This window comes from Haplochromis burtoni, unplaced genomic scaffold, assembly GCF_018398535.1.
Source record: "Haplochromis burtoni strain Fernald_Lab_line unplaced genomic scaffold, NCSU_Asbu1 Contig_163, whole genome shotgun sequence".
NCBI lineage: Eukaryota > Metazoa > Chordata > Actinopteri > Cichliformes > Cichlidae > Haplochromis > Haplochromis burtoni.
This window is the reverse complement of record NW_024582524.1, coordinates 1,180,708-1,201,575: the sequence shown is the minus strand read 5'-3', so window position 1 is coordinate 1,201,575 and position 20,868 is coordinate 1,180,708. Positions and strand designations below refer to the sequence as shown.

General features: G+C 41.8%; 2 protein-coding genes across 2 annotated transcripts; one reads left to right on the top strand and one right to left on the bottom strand.

The window, feature by feature from the left end:
- Positions 1 to 543: 543 nt before the first annotated feature.
- On the bottom strand, positions 544 to 8,093 carry dclk3 (doublecortin-like kinase 3). Its single transcript, XM_005932975.3, has 7 exons — positions 7,835 to 8,093; positions 6,489 to 6,700; positions 5,877 to 6,008; positions 3,342 to 4,526; positions 2,216 to 2,348; positions 1,964 to 2,131; positions 544 to 1,844 (listed from the first exon to the last, which is right to left on the bottom strand). Exons 1-7 carry the CDS (start codon positions 7,899 to 7,901, stop codon positions 1,132 to 1,134), a joined length of 2,610 nt encoding a protein of 869 aa, XP_005933037.1. The 5' UTR covers positions 7,902 to 8,093; the 3' UTR covers positions 544 to 1,131.
- Positions 8,094 to 17,685: 9,592 nt separating this feature from the next.
- fabp3 (fatty acid binding protein 3, muscle and heart) lies at positions 17,686 to 20,346 on the top strand. The gene is made up of 4 exons (XM_005932972.3): positions 17,686 to 17,895; positions 19,283 to 19,455; positions 20,102 to 20,203; positions 20,292 to 20,346. Exons 1-4 carry the CDS (start codon positions 17,823 to 17,825, stop codon positions 20,343 to 20,345), a joined length of 402 nt encoding a protein of 133 aa, XP_005933034.2. The 5' UTR covers positions 17,686 to 17,822; the 3' UTR covers position 20,346.
- The last annotated feature ends 522 nt before the right edge of the window (positions 20,347 to 20,868 follow it).

The following is a 20,868-nucleotide window of genomic DNA, read 5'->3' as shown; positions in this document are numbered from 1 at the left end:
CAAACCGGGTTCATCTGATGTTGCTTATTAAGGATACATAAATTATTCAGCCCTAAACATGTAGTGCTTGAATAACTACCACTACGAGGTCATAAGCATTTATAAGCGTTTGCATGTCCTAGATATTTGTTTGAGGAGCACCGAGGGCTGGGAGGGTTTCATATGTAAAGGATGGGGGTGTTATGCCTGTGCTTTGGCTGCTTTGGGTGGGGTGGGCAGGATGTCAGAAGGTCAGCTGTTTGCAGTCAGGAGGGACAGATCTAACCACTCCCACTGGACGCACAGATCTGCCTTATTTGGTCTGTGTGGAATGGCCTGCAGCCCCACTCAGCTATGTACACACACTTTACCCAGTAGCCCTATGTGCTCACCCTGTTCGCGGTGTTGGGCAATCTTCATTACTAGCTATTTGAGCTTACCACATACCCATTTGCCACAGATGGCTGTCTGTCATCACACAGGATCAGTAACATAAACTCAAATTTACAGAAGCTGGTTACACCCAACACACTGTATTGCCAACAGAATTTATTTGGACAAATAATATATAAATGTATGTATATTTTTATTTCATGAACAGATAACAAACTAATGTTGCTAGATAAATAAGACAGATTTCTAGGAAAGAACATCTAATATAAAAGTATATCAAGTATAAAAGGAGGCTGGATCAGCTTCAGCTTACAGCTAAAAATAACTACTAAAACCAGTGGCATACATGACCTTTTACTCTCAAAGTTAACCATAATTTGCAGAAGAAAAAGAAAAAATACCAAAAATTGACTAAAAAATGCATTTTTAATGCACCAGCATGTAAAAAAATCAGAAACTGCGCTTCACTATTTTCCTTTCCATCCTTCTCTCACAGTATTGCACAGACAGTGCCTTGGTCATTACTCGGTCATTACACAACATGGTGATTAGTTTCTGATTGCAGGATAAATGGATTACATACATTTATGAGATGTATCCAGCCTCATTAATCCGACCATATTCATCCCCAGGAGAGTAAAAATCGCTTCATCTGCAGGCCATTGAAGGATTCAGCTGCCAAGAAATCAACAGTATTGTCCGGAACAATGAAATTAATGACCCTGATCTCATCACACAAATGGGAGATTGACAGTAACATCAGGACAGAGTTGGAGGGTGGGCGATGGTGGTGGCATGTGCGTCTGGTTTGTTATGGTTTTGCGGTGCAGAAGTTAAGTTCTGTTGATGCAGAGAGGAAGCAGGGGTGGAGGATGGGTTGGTTGGAGGTGTAGAACCTGTAGGTGTCTGCATTCTGGTCTGTTTTGCTTGTGTCTTAATCTGCGGTAGAAGTTCAGTTTCAGCTGCTGTGGGGGAATCAAGGTGATTGAATTTAGAGTTCAGCAGCTTTGGACTTGGACACTGTGTTTCTCGTCTATCTGTAGAGGCAGCCTCTGGTTTATGTTGACCAGTCGAAGCCTCTGAGGGTGTGTGCTCTTCGTCCTGTGGGGATAAGTGGCTTGCCTCCACTAGATGTTGCTCTGCTGGTTTGTTCTTATCCGGTCCTCTTCCACTGCTCATTACTGTTTGTCTCTCATCCTGTCTGCCAAGCTCCTTCAGTGCGTTCTCCTCATTGATGGTGCGTTTTCTTGTTTTGTCTGTCAGTGATTCTGTTGTGTTTGTTTTAGGTGGTTTCTGGACTGTTTCTGGTTTTCCTTCAGTGGCTTCTGTGTCTCTCGGAGTTTTGTCTGTGAGCGCCCTCTGCTTGCAAGTTGAAGCCATTGCTTTCACCCAGGGATGCAGGAGGGTCTGCTCTGCTGTCAGCCTCACGGTGGGGTCCGGCTGAAGGAGAGCTCGGATGAGGCCTCTCGCTTCTGCACACAAGTGCACACAGAGAAAAAACACGCTGTAAATATGTGTGTATACACATATTTGCTTTTACACTTTTACACGAGTACTTTTACTTTTACTTGTACACTTATACTTAACTCACCCTCTGATATGGGGTCCCAGTAGGGGGATGGAAAATTAAGCTGTGCCTGCTTTATTAGCTGGAACAGCTCTACCTGGTCACGATTACGACTGCGAAATGGGGGGAAGCCACACACCAGGATATAGAGAATCACACCCAGAGCCCAAACATCCACTGCTACACCATAACCTGATAGTCAAAAAACAAGTACAACTTTTCAGAATAACAAAACGCAACCCAAATTCAGGCAGAGGAGTCACATAAAGTCCTCACCTGTCTCAAAGAGGATCTCTGGGGCTACATATGTGGGTGTGCCACATATGGTGAAGACTGGCTCAGTTACAACCATGGCAAGACCAAAGTCTCCCAGTTTCAGCCTGCAGATGCCAGCAGCGACTTGCTCTATCTGAGAAAGGGAGTAGGTGAAATAAAACACAGACAGAGTGAGCCACGGAGGCAAAGTTGGGTTTGAATTTTTTGAGTCTTTGAGGTCATCAAAATATTTATCCCGTTGACATTTTTGTGCATCTTGGAGTTTAAAAAATAATTGCACTTTCTTACTCTACAGACATTATATATAATACTTGTATGATGATCTGACAGCACAGTTGTGTTGATGTGGCTGTTTTGGTTTATGAAGTCAGAGAGTGTGTCAAACTCGAGTGTTGGTGGGAGAAAAATTTGAAGAATAGCTGCTATAATCTAAAGTCATTTTGTGGCTTCTAACCTCAGTTTGTGTAGCGTACTACAAAGTTCAGTTCTAGGCTCAGTCTTATCTGCTAGACTTAAGATTACTAGACACATAAAGGATCTCAACTACCATCTGCTTTTAGCAGTGTTTTTTTTTAAATCTATAGTTATCTCTGTTTATTCATTATTATTAAACTGTATCTATTTGCTTTGGGGGTTTTTTGGGTTTTTTTGTATTCTAACCACAAATCTAGAAAGGTATTAGTTTAACAAATGTTACTTAACATGATGGGCATGCGACAAAACTATGACCGACCTGTTTTTATTTCATAAAAAATATACTTTGTACTTTTATTTGATGTTATGTTTTGCTGTGTGCATGCTTGTGTTTTGTTGCAGAAGTATCCTTTCATTTGAGTTATTTTCATTTTGTTTTAGCACGCATGTATTGTGTCACACACTTGCTAACTCATCTATGCACTGCTTTAAACCACTAATATTGACTTCTGCTAACTAAGTTAACAAAGTGTTTTTGCCAGGGGGTCCAATTGTGTTAATGTTTGTTATCACCCTCCTTAAGGACCCTTTGTAAGCCAGGGAAAACCCTGAATAGTATTATGTTAAAATGAAAAAAAGAAGCTTGATTATCATTTTTTTACACACAAGAACTTGAGAACCCAACAATCATTCTCACTACCCTGAAACCCACCAGGAGGTTCTCTGGCTTGAGGTCTCTGTGGACGATGCTCTTGCAGTGGATATAATTCAGAGCTTCACTCACATCTGACACCATCAGTCCTGCCTCTGCCTCTGAAAAGTTTCCCCGGTCACTGATGGCCTCAAACAGATCTCCTCCACTCACCAGCTCCATCACCAGATAGGAGTGAGTGTTTGTGTGGTGGTGAGCGAACAGCCGCACTATGCGAGGGTGACGCAGACTCCCCAGGAGACTCAGCTCATTCTGCATCATGTGCTCTCGACCAATCAGTTTGGTCCGCTCTACTATTTTGATGGCGAGGGTTTGACCATTGTCACGACGGCGGCACTCTCGCACCACCGCAAAGTTCCCGTCTCCAACCACACGTCCAAATTCGTAGCATTGCTCGATGTCTGTCAGGGTGACGTCTCTGCCATCGGTGGGGGGGTCAGAGGTTTCTTTATTCTGTGATTCTTTAAGAGCTTCACCAATGTCTGGAGCTGCACTTTGAATATGGCTCTTCTCCTCATCTCTGCTGATTGGTCGAGGAGATGATGGGTTGTTATAGATATCCGGCTTTTTTGCCTCCTGCTCTTTTTGCCTCTTTGACACAGGAGGAAGTGGGACCCTCGCTGATAGCACATTGATCGGTTGTGGACTCTGATGTTTAAGTCTTCTCACTAAGCAGTTTTCACAAAGTGTAGGAGATGGTATGTCTGCATTTCTTGGAACCTCTTCATGTTTAAAAGGATCAATCAGAGAAGGCTGATGCACTCTGACTCCTCCCCTCACATTTAGCCTCTGCAGGTGGTTGGGAAGGTGAACAGATTTTCTGCATGAATTCTTTTTATGAAACTTCTGTGTGTCAGAATTATATTTGTCTGCCTCATGTGTGTCTGTATGTTGAGATGTGTGAGTATTAGTATAAGGCTTGGCATGTGTATTTGTGTCTTGGCATGTCTCTTGGTAAGTCCCACTGCTGTCGGTCCCTTCGCTGTACCCACTGTCAGCCTTGGCTGCTTTATCTGGCGGTGGCCTTAGTCTCTTCTCCCAGGCCCGCTGCGCACTTGATCGGTAATGTGAATGTTCTGGAAATAATTCCTCCAAAGCTTCCTGCACACTGCTCAACTCAGGACGAGCCTTACCAAGAGCCAGGAAGGCGACATCCCCTCGGAAAAAATCACACACACCCTTAACCTGTGATAGACAGAGACAGTGGTGAAAAAAACACACTCACAGACATCAGATCTGCAGCAAAAATTCTATCAATTTCATAAGGCTGCTAAAATATTTATATTTAATATAAAATCATGTTTTTCTTTTTGATCTTTTCCACCTCTTTTAATTTCATGTACTGTGATTATGTGGCTGTAGCAACCTATATTAAAATGCTCTGGCTAATTATAAAAGCAAAGTTAATAGATTTTGTGCAATGATTTATTTGTCTGAGAAATATACTATCAATGTGCATTATTTTGCTCAACATTGTACAGAGCAAACTGTGAGGGATGCTTCTCAGATTAAACCTGTGAAAAATGTGCAACTTATTGTGAAAAGAAAACATTGAATATCTTTTATTCTTAGCTAAGTTTATATTGGTTCATTTGTCAGTCAGTTGTGGAGTACAGCAAAGCCTAACACGGTCTTGAAGACCTGGAACCCCTAGTCCCAGTCTTTGTCACTTTTACATACATACCATACTGCTTTATGTCCAAATATGTTTTCTCTGTGGCCAAATCAGAGCATTCAAAACATTTTTGAACACAAAAGAAAAAAACAACAACTGTGCACCTTGCACAAATGGGGTTTTATAGTTGCACATTTTCCCCCTCAGTCTGAAAGTCTGAAATATGTGCCAAATATAAATAATATTCATATGAGATGATTTGCAAATCTCAGTATTTTATTAACAGATCTTTTTTTTAATTTGATAGCAGCAACGCATCTCAAAAGTTGGAAAACTAAGTGGTACTAAAAAGAAACAGCCAGAGGAATAATTTAGAACTTTAGGTTAATTGTGATCAGGTCAGTAACATGGCTCACCCATCTATAACAAAAAATATTAACAAATTACAGAAGAATTTCAGAACAATGTAAAAACACATCATTATCAAATAGTAAAAATTAACCTAAAAATATAAAAACTTTGAATATCCAAACATCTACAGTGCATAACATCGTCAAAAAATTCAGAGAGAAATTCTGGAAAAATCTCTGTGTGCAAGAGGCAGGGCAAAAAAAATCAGTGTTGGATGTCTTTGATCTTAAAAAATGGTACATTTTCTGAGTTAAAACATTTTATATATTTTCAATGCTCTACTGTAAATAAATGTTCAGTTTATAAAATATGCAAGTCGTTCCATTCTGTTTTTATTTAAATTTTACACAGTTTCCCAGCTTTTTCAGAATTGAGGTTGGAGTAAATGACCACAAATCTCTACATTGAACTGTATACTGAATGTGTGGGGTGCAGGAGGTTAATAGGGGCCTTCTGCACATTTTTGCCTGCTCCTTTTTCAAGATAATCTGGTCATGGTTGGGCCTCACCTCTCGTGCATGAGTTGTGTAAAGACTTGTGACTCTGGCTCTGTGCCAGCGAGGAAATCCCAGTGCCTCTGAGATATCCAACAGCAGTTGCTCAAAGGACACCACACCCCTGCGGTTCAACAATACTGTTACCTTGCAAGCCCAGAGACAAAAATCACTGTTAGGTTAGGAAATTCATCCCATCTAAATTATATTCTTAGAAATTGAAAACATCAAATCATCACTTTTAGAAGGGATTTATAAATCATCAATACTGTCTTTAAAGTGGTTAATAAATCAGGTTGATTCTAACTATTAATAAGAATCACTTTTAGAGTGTCCCTTCTTTTCTTCTACTAACACTTCCTTTATGTTATTGGGTCTTCTCTTCATTAGATAAACATCTCCAGTGGACTGTATGAGCACTTCTGATGAAGAGTTGCCATGAATCAAGCCATCATTGTGTTGCATTATTATCAAATAGAAAGCATTAAAGTCACCACAGGGGATTTTTTGATATCGTTTTAATCCAAAAATGGTTGTATTAACATGTCTCATAAGTAGTCTGTGAGGCACTAGTAAGATTGTGCCTTATTTTAAAGAGCTACCAAAAACAGTCAACATTTAGCTCACCTTCCGTAGTTTGCTTTGGCTACATGGGCGGACAATGGTGACCAGATGAGGCCGCTCAGCGCTCTCCTCTGCATGCCGGGTGTGGAATAGGGGGAGGAGAGGAGGAGGTGGAGGAAGAAAGTGGGACCTGCGAGCATGTTCTGCAGGATGAGGGTGAATGGGCCAGGGCTGGGGGACCCCAACTGGACGTTTCGACATGGGTACAGAAGGACCTGAAGCAAAGGGAGGGGTAGAGGAACAAACACGGAAACCAAGTTGGATTTATGAATGTGTGCTATAACACTGACTCAAGTTGACATGGCTGGTAGATCTCTTGTAGACTTGTATACAATAGAAACTCATAAGTAACACAACACCCGCTCCTCATCCTGTGAGCCTGTGTGAGTGTGAAAGCAAATCCGGCTGATCAGATTTGAGTGTTTTCCATCCTACAGAGTCCAAAGGCCATTTGAGATTCCTCAAGCACCTTGCCCCGTTGGCTGAATTATTTAGGCTTCCTTAAGTCATGAAAAGCCGTTACAGATATACACACGCCCACACCAACAAAAGCTTGTGTGACCTATTTAGGGCTCAGCAAAATCTGCATGATTAATGAATCATTAGAGACCCACACAGCATCTTTGACATTTCACTTTCTGGCAATGCGGTGAGACAGAGAGATGTTATCCATTCAGTCGGCAGGGCTGTGGGTTTTATGTTTTGTTTCCACACAAAGAACAACAGACAAAAACACAAGACTTTACCTTCAACATGAGCAGCCCCCCCCCCCCAAAATGTGAGCAGACACACACACTCAAAAAGCTTTTCAGAGTGGACACAGAAAAACACTCATGTCCCATAAAGAGCCAGCTGTGACCAGTCAAAGAAGACTGAATCAGCCTTTTTTCTGTGTGTGTGTGTGTGTGTGTGTGTGTGTGTGTGTGTGTGTGTGTGTGTGTGTGTGTGTGTGTGTGTTTTGAGCTTAGGCAATATATATTGTGAGGTTAACTATTTTTCATGTCCTTTGCGGGCTAGTCTTTTTCAAAACAGCCATTTTTTTAGCATGACGTTATAGCGCAGGTGTTACTAATCTCATTAATTAAGCCCCAAATATATGAGGATATGAATATCAGAGACCATTAATATCAATTACCATAAAAACGCTTTCTAAAGCTTACCTCGTTTCAGAATGGTTTCTATGAAAAAAAGAGTCTTTAAGATTTTAGTTAAATAATATTTGTATTTTTTTAGTAGCTAAAAGCGAATGTTTCCCACCTACTTTTGTAGTTCAAAGTTTTGGCTGAGACACTCAGTTTTAAATTATTTTAGCTGCACGTAAACTCGATTCAGCCCGACCAAAGACTCACCTGACAATCTTAATTTAGCGTTACGCCCCCCTTCGCATCCATACCGTGCTTTCTGTGAGGGAGTCATGTCTTTCGAAACAATAACATTTAACAAAAAACAAAACAAAAAATACAGCGAATTAAATTAAAACACAAATGATAAAAAAATATATTCAAAAACCAGCGACTCTTATTTCCTGCTCGGTTTTATTCCTCCATGAGCTACTGCTGTCATACCGCCTCTTAGCTTTCACGTAAAGTAACGGGATGCTCTGAGAGAGGGCCCTGTAGTTACTGTGGTTGCTATGGATACAGGTCAAGTTGAACGGATGGAGAGGGAAAAACACCGGAAGCTCAGCGAGTTTGACGTCAAAATAAAATACTTTGAATCAGTGAGCATTGTGATGCATCTAGATGTGTGTGTCTCCCGAACTTGATACTTTAAAAAAAATCCACACATATTTATCACGGCAATTAATTACTCTACTGACATATTAAACAAACTAATAGCTCGAGATGGCTAACGATTGTAGCGGGCGCGTGGCTTTATTTTGAGCATTTTTACCGGAAGTATTCAGTTTTGTCTTCAAGACTTGACACCGAGTATTATTGATTTCTTTGAAAAGAGTGGACTGATTCTACAGCATACATCTTTGATGACTTTGAAAAGCAAGAATTGGGTTCACAGGTTTGCATTTATTTTGGAATTTCTCTAATCCAGCGGTTCCCAACCTTTTTTGCGCCACGGACCGGTTTATGCCCGACAATATTTTCATGGACTGGCCTTTAAGGTGTCGCGGATAAATACAACAAAATAAAAGTAGTACCGGTACCGAAAAAAATAAAATTTATTCATAACACACATGAAAAGACCCAGGAAAACCGAGTAAACGATAAAAACGATAACAAAATAACGCTGAAAACCGATGAAAACTCTGAAAACTATACATTTCACACCTGAGCCTTAACTCTCGCGGCCCGGTACCAAACGACTCACGGACTGGTACCGGTCCAAGGCCTGGGGGTTGGGGACCGCTGCTCTAATCCACACAGGCTCAAATATATACATAAACCTCCACATGTCTGTGAAGGTTCTCAGTCATCCAGGTCATCGTAATCAAAGGAGCTTGCAAAGAAAAGCGTCTGGACTTCTTTAAGTTGCTTGAAACCTCCACATGTATTTGTGGGTTGGGTTGTGTGTGTGTGTGCGCACCTTAGCAACTTGCACCTAACCTCAGGGGTGAGTTTGGGATCATCAAGGGTTAAAACCCAGACACATTTCTGACAGGCCAACAAAATAGTTAATCTTTTTCAGATTCATATCTTAACCTTAGATTCAGGCCTATATTTTCTCATAAAAAGTCTACCTGTAAGTGATTGTCGCTATTTTATTTATTTCACAATATTTCCCACAGTCCAGAGACTTTCATGTTTAATTTGATTAAGGTTAAATGGTGATTCTAAATTGGCCAGAGTGTGAATCTCTGCGTTAACCCTGTGATAGATTGGCAACCTGTGCAGAATGTACCGCCTCTTGCCCTATGACAGCTGGGATAGGCTCCAGCTTCAGCCATGACCTTGAACTGGATAAGTGGAAGAAAATGGATGGATAGATAGGATTTGGTTGATCTAGTGGTTAAAAACACAGCATGGGCCTTATTGCTGGTTTAAATCCACATCAGCGGCATTCACTGTATGCCATTGCGCTCTCTTTTGCCCTTGTTTTCTTACTTTACTCTTTGTATATTTGGATTGACAGTCCTAGAAGATGATGACTTCATGGCTTAGAGGTTTAAAACAGTGAACATGTAAGAGAAGAGCCAAGTTTTTTTAATATCGAGGAGCTATGCTTGAATGTCTTTGCCAGTTTCGTCCTCCATTCATCTTCAAAATTCTCAGAAAAGAGAGAACATGAACTGACTCGTCTGTGCTTAAAGCCAGCTACTGTCCTTGTGAAATCACTTTATGTTTCAACCACAGAATGAGGGAGAAAATGAATCCCCAAACAAAGCCTTTTATATCACAAAGACTGGAGTAGAGATATGGTGACAATTCACAGTGACGGAGGGGGAGAGGAGCTGCCAGTCTCAAGGGGGTTACCAGAGTTTCACAGATGGAATTTAACACACATACACAATGAAACACACAGTTTGTAGTTGATCTTTAGATACGCTGCCCCCGCCCCCACCCCCCACACACAGCTCTGTCTCCCAGGATACCGTTGATATTGGATCAGGAAGCATCAACTTCTGTTCCGGCTCCTGATCCTGGACGCACCACTGAAACGTAACAGTGCGTGTGTTTTCTCAAAGAGAGGACAAAAGCTCAGATGACTGCTAGGACTATATTTATTATTTATTTTGCCTTTATATCAGGAGGAAAACCAGCTTTTTTAATATTTATTGTTATTTTATACACTTTAACTTCAGAGTACTTCAGCAGGGAGCTCAGAAGAGCCGTACCTGGAGCTGAACCAATTTTTTCTATTAAGGGAGAAAGAAGTGGAGACCCTGGAGGGTTAATGTGGATAATTTCTCTGCCATTTGTTGCTAATTTTTGTGAAACTTTGTTAGAAATGTGGGTCACAGGCAAAAGAATATCCAGTGCTTCACTTTTTTCATGAGGTTTTGCAGCACGACACTTCCACTGATGCAATCACATTCACACTGATTCAGTCTTTTGGATCGAATCCTTGGCCAGATAATATTAACAAGTTTAAATCAGGGTAAATATCTCAGAGGTGGTAATTTTTGATTTACGTGTTCACATAATTGCACTTCATGTTTCTGACCAGCAGATGTGGCTCCTGTACTCACTATATCTTCCTGCCTGCAGAGAGGACTTGGTTCCATGTGGTTTTCTTGAAAAGGGCTAAGCGATTCCTTGGAAGAGCCATCCAGCTACAGAAACCTGAATCAGCTGTAAGATGCTGCGGTGCAGTGCTGTGTTTCTCTCTGACTGCTTTTTGCAAAACATACAAATTCCAAAGAAGACGACAGGTTGACTCAGCACTCTGTCCTTGAGTGACTCAGTCTGTTTTTCCTCTTTAAAGCTTGTCGATAGGTACTGGAGGATATGCAGAGCAAATCTAGGATTTTGAGCTTAGGCGTATCAGATGCGGTAAACAAATCATGTCAGTGCTGGTGCTTTCTAATAAGCTAAAAGCCTTTCAGAGACGAACTTTTGGGTTGGCACGCTTTAAGAAATCTTATTTTAATTATGCTTTCTCTATCTTTTTAACTTACTTTTAAATTAGCCAGGATGCTTCTCTGCATGGACTCTCTGAACCCAGTGTCTAAAAGAGTTGCACTTTATTAGTGTTACTGGTTAGTAACCATTAACGAGAAGCTGCTGTTGCGCATGTCATAACAGGCACCACACACCCTGGATGCCATCTGTTTGGGCTCCACTCATCCAAACATCCATGACATTTAAAAGCTCTGACACAGTCAAAGTCAGGCATCTTTTGACTAACCCAGGCATATGCAAACGTTACTGTCAAAGGAGCCATTTGTCATCTGTATGAACCCCATAATCATATTTAGGTTAAGTATATACTAACTTATCCGTATTATATGTGTAAATATTTTCTTACTATTATCTTTTTGCCATGTGTGAACTCTGCAGCTGCAAAGTTGCATTACAGAAACAACATGTTTTGTGCCGATTATTAAATTATAGAACCAAATCAACAACAGTTGTTTTTCCATTATTTTTTTTTATTATCAACATAACAGAACAATTATGAAGTGGAGGAAAAACAACCCATTAGCATGTTTAGGCCTATTTTGAAAATGGAGTAGCTATAAAGCCACGCAGGCCACTTTGAACCCTACCAGTGTTTGTGCAGATGAATCAGAGTAAAAGTACTCCACTGTGTTCACAAATAAAAAAAATATAAAAGCTTTGAAAATAGAAACATTTAAAAACAGCCTTCAGCTAATCAGGAAGAGCACTGAGTCAATAGTGTTGGTGGAGGAAGCAACATACTGTTAAATTCTTTATTTTCTACAGTGACATCCACAGCAGGACTCCAGATGAGCCATTTGTATACACGCATCCATGTTAACCACCGCTACTAAAGTTCCTCAAAACTACAAAAGTCAGGCACCAGGTCATAAGTGTATGGGGTGACCCACAAAATTCTATTTACCAGTTGAAAGCTGGAGAATAAGTCCTGTGCAAAAACGAAAGAAAAAAATCGTCATTACCACGTTCATATTCATCTGGCTTTTGCCAAAGACTGGAAATGATCACAGACTGGTCACATGAGCCACATGTCCGTGGCTGACTAGTCATGTGATGCCACACATGCCTCAAACTTAGACACAAACCACAAGTGACAGTCGGGTCATTACAGTCTGTCTCTCTCCCTTTCTATCGACACTTTATTAGGTACCCTTTCGTAGCACTGCGTTGGACCCCTTTTCCCTTCAGAACTGCCTTCATTCATGGTAGATTCAACCAGGTGCTGGAAAATCCTCCGAGATTTTGGTCCATTTTTACATGATAGCATCATACAGCTGCTGCAGATTTGTCGGCTGCACATCCGAGATGGAATTTCTCGTTCCGCCTCATCCCAAAGGTGCTCTATTGGATTGAGATCTGGTCAATGTGGAGCTCATTTGAGTATATAGAACTTGTCGTTTTCAGCAAACCATTTTGAGACGATTTGAGATTTGTTATATTGTGTGTTATCCTCCTGCAATCAAACTTTAAAAGGTACAGTGTGATCATAAAGGGATGGAATGGTGAGCAACAATAATCAGGTACGCTGTGGCCCAAAGTGTTCCCAAAATTATCCACCACACCATCATATCCCCATCAGCAGTCTGAACCATTGATTCAAGGCAGGATGGATCCATGCTTTCATGTTGTTGTTGCAGCAGAAATCAAGACTCATCACACTAGGAAATGTCTTTCCAATCTTCTGCTGTCTACTTTTGGTGAGCCCATATAAATTGCAGCCTCAGTTTCCTGTTCTTAGCTCACTGGAGTGATACCCAGTGCCGTCTTCTGCTGCTGTCCATCTGCTTAAAGGTTTTGCATGTTCTGCATACCTTGGTTGAAACAATTGAACAATGACAAACTTCTTGAATCTTGAATCTCATAAAACATGCCATGCTGAAAGGTGGGTGCACAATAAATAACACGTTTAAAAGTCTGTCGCTCATTCTGCAATCTGAGTCATGCTGATTTATGATGTTCATAATCACCCTGTAATTTTCTATCCTGAGCGCCGCATAGACAAATCAGTGTGAATAAAATTATATAAGCATTGCCGAGAGAGAAGCCGACATATGAACACACTACAGAAGGGAGTGGCAATTTCCAGATGTTTATTTAGTTGTATTATTCCCACACTCACATAAAGTTCTATAGAAAACCCCCAAAACACCCTTCTATGCTTGTGAAATTGGTTTTAGCCTTGTAGTTATGTGAGGTCAGCGTACATGTATGTTCACACATGCACTCCAGCACACATCCCTGCTTGTGCTGTGTTTTGAGGACAAACACTCTGTGCAGGCTTCTCCTAGATAGCTATAGGGGCTTTATCTGCAGTTGACAATGCAAACAGCAGTTTAACTGATTTTGTTCTGTATTCAGATTGAACAGGCTGAGCCCAAAAGAAGCTTAGAGGTGATAATTATATTAACCAAGATTAAAATAAAGACACGGCTCATGTACCTGCTAGTGCAAATGTTGGTATGCTATCTCTGTTTACTTACGCTTAATAGTGTTTATACTGCACTTGAACTTATGGTTTTACCCAGCACGGCAAAATTTTCCTGCACACATATGTAAGTCTTTATGAAGAGGGGATTTTATGCCTCAGACTCCCAGAAAAAACTCTATGTGAGTTATAACCATAGTGGCATCCCAGAGCACTATATCACAGGATTGCATAAGATCAAACACACACCCACACACATTTGGAAAGATATTTCCACAGACACTGACAGGACTGACGTGTTCTTTTTTAATTTTAGATTCTAGCCTTTATAGGCAGAAGAACACCCCCCCCCCCAAACAAATAAAATAATCTTTCAATTTTTAACCTTATATCCATACATATATACATATATTTGAGTGACATGTTCATCTGCGCAGTTACCACCTATGTAACTGTTTAAATAATAAAATCCAATGTAGGCAAATGAGGGTAAGAGGAAAAGCTGGAACTAAACGATTTTAACCTTTCACCTCCTCTCTCTCTGTCCTCTCCTCCTCTCTTTTTTCCATGTGTCCCTCTCACACCTGTTCATGTCAAGTGTCAGACCCGTGCGCACCACTGATTCGTTCCAGCGCGCACACATGTGCCAGTTTAGACACACTACTTGACACCAGCAAAGGGAGGCCGGTGGAGGACAAGGGCAGTAGGACAGAGTGTGTAACATGGTTCGATAAGTATTCACTATTGACTTTTGTTGCCCACTCTGTCTGCCCGTGTGTGTGTGTGGTTTGACAGTGTGGTAGTTTTAATGCATGTTTGCTATTACACAACGTCCACAGATCTGACCATGCATTAGCAGATAGGGGAGAATTTCGTCACATTGAGAGAGACAGATAGATAATAAGTGGACACTTGTGCTTCTGCACGGAGGCTAGTTTATGATGCCCTTTGGGGACTTGAACCTGACTGCACACCAACCCATAGGGACTTATATCACAGTGAGGACGAAAACAGGTCTTTACATCTGTACTTGTGAGGAGTGATTTGAATTTTTGGTTTTTTTAAGTTTTAGGCAGGAAATTACACTTGACCTGTATACACATCTCAGAGTGACGTTTTCAGGACTGGATGTTAGTGTTAAAGTTAGAATTAGTTTGAAATGATTTTTGACATGGTGAGAAATGCTTTCATGCTAAGAGTTGAATTAGAAAATTATAACACTCTCATTCAAAGTAGTCTCTCTAAGTAGGGCCTTATTTTAGGAGCGTACTTGGACAATACCAGGAGCGTTGTCAGCTAAGACTACAGCTGAATCCACACAGGAAGCAGCTAGCATCCAGAGCCATTGGAAGGATGGTATTGATAAGAGCTGCACCGTCTTCAATCTCTCCAATGGACCATTTTCAGTTAAAGCAATGGTGGTTCATCACAAGCCTCGCAATATTTCTGAAGGTTTCCAATATATGGTGACAAATATAGCAGCACAGAAGTGTGAGATACATTTTTGAAAGGTGGGAAGTTAAAAACAAACAAACAAACAAGTCTGTATGTTATCACCACACATTTCAACTGCCTGCTAAGCCTTTGCAGGAACTATTTGAAAGCTACATGAACCACATGACGACTTTGATTTCTGAACGCCCGCTAACAGGACTCTGACTTACTCAGGGGCTCTGCTTGCATCCATGTAGACCACAGAACGCTAAAGAATTAGCTTTGAAGGAATTATTTGATGTATGGTTTGTGTTTTGTGACAATATTTGGGCAACACCAGGAGAGTTGCCAGCAATTGGGGCCTAGAACATCCACTAGGGACCAACTGTCAGCTTCAAAGCAATGTGCTTCTTCCTGCTTTCTGTGGGGACACAGTCTAACACTAGTTAGCTAGCTTGGTTAGCCTAGATACTTCACAATGGTATTAAATGAGACTAATCTACCAAAAACTGCGTTCTTTGAGTAAAACTGAAACATCAACCATCTGTAACTCAAAAGCTTAATAATACAGACCTGAGTACTATAACAAAACACATGAGTACTATTTTTAAAAAAGGAGGAGAAAAAACACAGCTGTAATGGCAAACCTTGGGAAATATTCCATTCAACCTAGTCCAGCACAAGCTACAGCTAAAGGTTTTTCATTTAAGCTTTTTTCTTTTCTGGAAAAAGAAAATTTTTTTAACTATGTTAACTAGAGAGGTTTATATGTGCTCCCTGGTGTACCTTTTTAACTCCATTATCTCCAGTTTTATTGTGACTACAGCATAAATGCTCCAACTATGCATGTGTCCATCAAGCAGACTCCAGTGGACTTATAAAAGTATAACTAGAATGACTGCTTGTGCTTGGCATCTGCAGCTGTCTGAACTTATCTTTGGACAGATGCCTTGTCTAAATAGTTACTCTAGGTTCTGTGCTAAGCTAATATTTTATTGTCTGGATCTCTCCGCATTTTTCCTAAAATGCTGCTCTATTCCTATTTAGCTTGTTTCTGCTGTATGATCAGGAACTACGAGAGCAATGAAAAGACCGAGGAACAATGTGCTTCCATCAGTGAAGTCTTGCCCTCTGTGTTCCTGTTTTTAATCTCCCAAATGTGTTCCCCAAAAGTGTTTCAGAAATGGATGGATGGATGGTACCTTTTCTGTCAGGAAACTCCACATTTGGTGGAGTATTTGCATTTTCTGCACCAGGAAGATGTCTGACTCCAAACATAACAACAAGGTGTATTTATTGAGTCTTACAATGCAGTTATTATGCTATAACATCTGGATCTGATTCTCCGGACTCTGCAAAGTTTCCCTTTCGCACATGCAGCAAACTAAGGCAATCCACTTTGTCAGATGTGTTGTTGCAAAAGCCAGAAATTCTCATTTAGCTTGGTAGAGCTGAAAGAGAAATGACTCATGACATCCACTAACTTGCTGTGAAGTCTGCAGACAAGGACCTGCTCTGTCCTCCAAGAGGTCTACCGAGATATTACGTGGACTTTGTAGCAGGGATCTGATAGGGATCTGAATCAGAGTGGTCTGCTTTTACTTTCACCTGTGTCACGTCTAACAAAATGAAAAAAGTGTCATGGGGGGGACCCTAAGATAATGCTGCCAATTACAGAAAAATATGGAATTTAACAAAAGGAAAATTCCTAAAAATAAATAAATAAATAATGACACTGGAAGGCTGGTCTTTGATCCACCTATTCCTGGGACATTTGAGACTTCCCTGGTGAAGGCACAGTCTGCTCGACACGCTAACAGCTGCAGGAGAGAGAAATCATGTAAATGTATTTGCTCGGGTGAAAATCACCCAGCGATAGTGTTCTGGGGTTAATACAGATCAATTCAATAGCAACAAATCACAGCAACAATCACCTGAAGGTGCTTTGTATTGCAAGTCGTTTAAAACTGTAATCAAACAACCCTATGAACAAGCAATTTGTCAACAGGGAAAAACTACCTTTTAACAGGAAGAAACCTCTGGCAGAACAAGGAAGGGGCAGCAATCTCTAACCGGTTGGAGGCGAACAAGTTTTGTATTTGTGTCTAGAAAACAAGCACTATAGTAACACACCAGCACTCTTATCTTCACAGTCATAACTGCAACACACGTCTGCCAGCATACTCGGACCTGTATCTGTGTTTACAAGCACTCTCACAAACACACATACACATTTGGTTACACTTTTCACACTTTGGTGAGCCACATTTAGGTCATCAAAATAACCGGCAAACCACACAGTGCAGGTGGATGGAAACCCCCCAGGTGGAGAGACCAGAGATGAGGAGAACAACTAGGGAAACACGACATTTACAACCAACAGCTGCAAAAAAAAAAAAAAGACTCAATGGTGGGCCTCTTTTCCCTCAGGCTCACCTCCTCGTACTCCTCCACCTCCTCCCCATTAACTTCTCCACTCTGCCCTTTCTCCCTCTTCTTTGATTTCTCTACTAAAGCCCTCTCTGATCCTTCTCTTTATTAAGGCTGACAATACGCACAGAAAGCAGATGCAAACAAACCTTTCAAGCAATTCAAACACAATTTATTTGCATGGCGATCACTTTGACAAAACCAAGGCTATCACGTGTTCTCTTTTTGCTCCCCCCTCTCCCGCCCGGCAGTCTGTGGGTGACACAGACTGATGACATCACGAACAGCCGGTACATTCAGCCAGTAAGATCACAGCAAAGCTGGTGGTGCTTACATTACTCCCCCTGTCTCTTTCTCTCGTCTCTCATTCTGACGCTCCCCTGCTTTGCCGCCTCTCTCTCTCCCTCACACACACACTCACACACACACCGTCTTTCTCTCTCGCCCTCATTCCTCCGCACCGCTGTAGACATGGTCGATGCTTTCGTTGGCACATGGCTCCTCAAGGAGAGCGATAAATTTGATGATTACATGAAAGAGCTGGGTAAGTGTTTCTATTTCTTTCTTCTTCTGTTTTTTTTTTTTAATGCATGCACATTGCGCAGGGGAGTGTGCGCGCATGCGTGTGAAACAGCAGAGGATGCAGCAGTAGTGCCAGTGCTGCAAGCGAGCGCATGTTGAGACGGGTTTGAGGCGAGCTAAATGGTATAAGGTGTGTTTCATATGTAAACTGTTTTAAGTAGCTTGTTGATACAGGGTGTGGGAAAAAATGATCAATCATGGGAGCAAATAAGGGAGGCTTCAAATGGAGAAATAAAGGGGTAGGCTGTAGAGTAAAGGGTGGAGCGAGGCGTAGGTTGGGAACAGAAATACAGCAGGAGAAGATGGACACCAGAGGGAGGGAGGAAAAAGAGGAATCATGGCTGACCACATGGGCCAAGTGCTGGAAAGGAGGGAGGACCCCCCCCCCTTTCTTTTTTGAGTGAAGAAAAAAAAATCAGCCCCACTGTGGGAATCTCTGAATGGCATTCATACACACAGACACACACAGTGTAGTATAATGTGGGTGACCTTTGCTGAAAGCTGTTCATTGTGTGAGGTCATGGGAGGAGCTGAATATCAAGCTGGAAGGAGGAGCCGGTGGGACGGGAACATGGAGATATAGTTTGGCTCCTGGCACACACATGGCTGTGGAGCGTGGAATGGAGGCAGGTGGATGGAGTTTGTTTTACAGCTGTGTAGAGCCACATCACCATCGACGTATTTCCTCTGATCACGGTGACAAGCAGACGCCCTTTAACCTCTAACCCCAGTCCTTTTAATCGATGAGGCATCTACACACACATGGGCTATGGGAATGTCGCTGTTGTAAATGAATTGGGTTGTTAACTTCAAACAGAAACAGATTTTTTCCCTTCAGTAAAAGAAATGGTGCGAATCACGTTTACCCAGAGAAACAAATTCACTGAATCCCTCATACACACACAAACGCACACCAGGAAAGCAGGTAAGAATTTGCACACACACATGCCCAAACAGGCACTCTCCCAGGTCGGAGGGACTCTGCAGTGTTTGAAGAACGTGCAGCACGCTTAAGTGGCTGATAAAGGAGAGATTAGAGGGCATGTCAGATGAAGGGCAGCCGGGGGGCAAATCAACGGCTTTTGCTCTGGATGTGCAACAACATATTCCTTTCGGTATCTGTAAACACTCCCAGGACGTTTCCTTTAAGTCGGTTTAGAATATCTCAACATCTGCTTGATACACTGGTACAACCTTTGCCCCTATGTGAGAGGATCAGTGCCAGCGGCAGAGAAACAGGTTGAGTCTCTGCCTCACCTTTAGACTTGTTTATTTCCCACGGGGATAATCCACCCTCAGCACACCTCACCTGACTTACCTGGTTGTTTTAAATTTGTGTTGTTACACAGGCGTGGGCTTCGCTACACGGAAAGTGGCCAACCTCACCAAGCCCACCACCATCATCTCAGTGGACGGCGACACGGTGACGCTGAAGACCCAGAGTACCATGAAAAACACAGAACTCAGCTTCAAGCTGGGAGAGGAGTTTGACGAGACAACCGCCGACGACAGGAAGGTCAAGGTGAGAGGTCAAAGGTCCAATTTGAACAATGCAAAACCTTGCATTTAGACTTTTATGAAAGAGGTTTTACGCAGGCTTCGTATGAGGTAAGGAGAAGTCTGCTGGAACCTCCCTGCACACTGGAGAAGTAACCATACAGAAATATGGTGTGATAATTAAAGTGCACAGGCTGATGGATCGCCGTGGAAACAGTCGTGATGGGATGACATAAAGCTTTGGGAAAGAGATAAAGTTGAGTGCGCGGTAGCGTTTAAAGGGAACGTTATGGGGGAAAGGAGCAAGGAGCATACACTTTAACTAAATGTATACTGCAGAGTGTTTGCTGATGGCAAGAAGCTGTGGCTATTGCGAGCTCACATTCAGACTGATGTCTCTGTGGGCTGTTGCACGAGCACATGAATTACCCAACAAGTCGTTGTCGTCCTCTCTGATTGCACAGTTCCTTTGCGTTGCATTCTTTTATATGTAACTTTAGGTATTTTTTACAAGCTTGCCATGAGATGGGAAAAGTGCGGTAGCTGCCTATAAAGATGTCTGCGCAATGGTGAAGCGCACAATGAAATAACAGAAAGCCGAACCACTGATTTAAATGATCCTCACTCGCTCGCTGGATGTGTGTCTGACTCTCGTTTCTGCTCCTCGCCAGTCTATTGTCAAGATAGAGGACGGGAAGCTGGTGCACATTCAGCGGTGGGACGAAAAGGAGACCAGCCTGGTCAGGGAAGTCAACGGCAACGTTCTCTTGCTGGTCAGTAACCCACCCCCCCAAAAAAAGAATAATTCAAATGTAACTTCTGTATGTATGTGTATGTAACTTCTCTTCTCTCTTCAAACAGACACTCAAACTCGGAGAGGTTGTTTGCACGCGTCGCTACGAGAAGGCAGAGTAAAGAAAAAGAAATCCCACAACATTTCAGCAGCTACCTGCATCAACTAAAATCCCGCATCCCAGACTCCTTAACACTTCTTCAAAACAGGCCAAAAAGAAAAACAACCCCACCTCCTCATATGGCTGCTATCGACCCCCGTCATTGTCCCTTTTAGTATTAATTTAGTATTGACTGTGACCTCCGACTCCTTTTCTTCCTCCCCACCTCCTTTATACGTTGTTCATTCTACTGTAAGAAACACTGAATAAATTCCATCCATTTTTTTTATGTTTGTTTCTCTGTAAGACTCCAGGTCTGCATTTCTTCTCTTTTTTAAGAATGTGGCCTGGAAGAACATGTTGCCTGGAAAAGTGTTTGAAAAGTTTTCCTGTGGAGTTCTGATACGTTTCAAATAAAAGTGTCTACACTGATGGACAGACTGGAGGAAAAAAAATGCTCCCTGGATGTGTTTTTCTTTGTTTTAATGACGGTCCGTAGCCCAGAGGTACAAGAAACGTTGCTCAGGAAAAACTGATCTGGGATC

What these genes read in the sequence shown, in the direction of transcription:
- dclk3 (XM_005932975.3), bottom strand. Translation starts at nt 7,901, where the DNA reads ATGACTCCCTCACAGAAAGCACGGTATGGATGCGAAGGGGGGCGTAAC. An exon ending in ACACAACTCATGCACGAGAG is followed by an intron (nt 4,527 to 5,876) that starts GTGAGGCCCAAC and finishes TGTCTATCACAG; the next exon opens with GTTAAGGGTGTGTGTGATTT. An exon ending in TCAAGCCAGAGAACCTCCTG is followed by an intron (nt 2,349 to 3,341) that starts GTGGGTTTCAGG and finishes TCCCTTTCTCAG; the next exon opens with ATAGAGCAAGTCGCTGCTGG.
- fabp3 (XM_005932972.3), top strand. Translation starts at nt 17,823, where the DNA reads ATGGTCGATGCTTTCGTTGGCACATGGCTCCTCAAGGAGAGCGATAAA. An exon ending in TGATTACATGAAAGAGCTGG is followed by an intron (nt 17,896 to 19,282) that starts GTAAGTGTTTCT and finishes GTTGTTACACAG; the next exon opens with GCGTGGGCTTCGCTACACGG. An exon ending in ACGGCAACGTTCTCTTGCTG is followed by an intron (nt 20,204 to 20,291) that starts GTCAGTAACCCA and finishes CTCTTCAAACAG; the next exon opens with ACACTCAAACTCGGAGAGGT.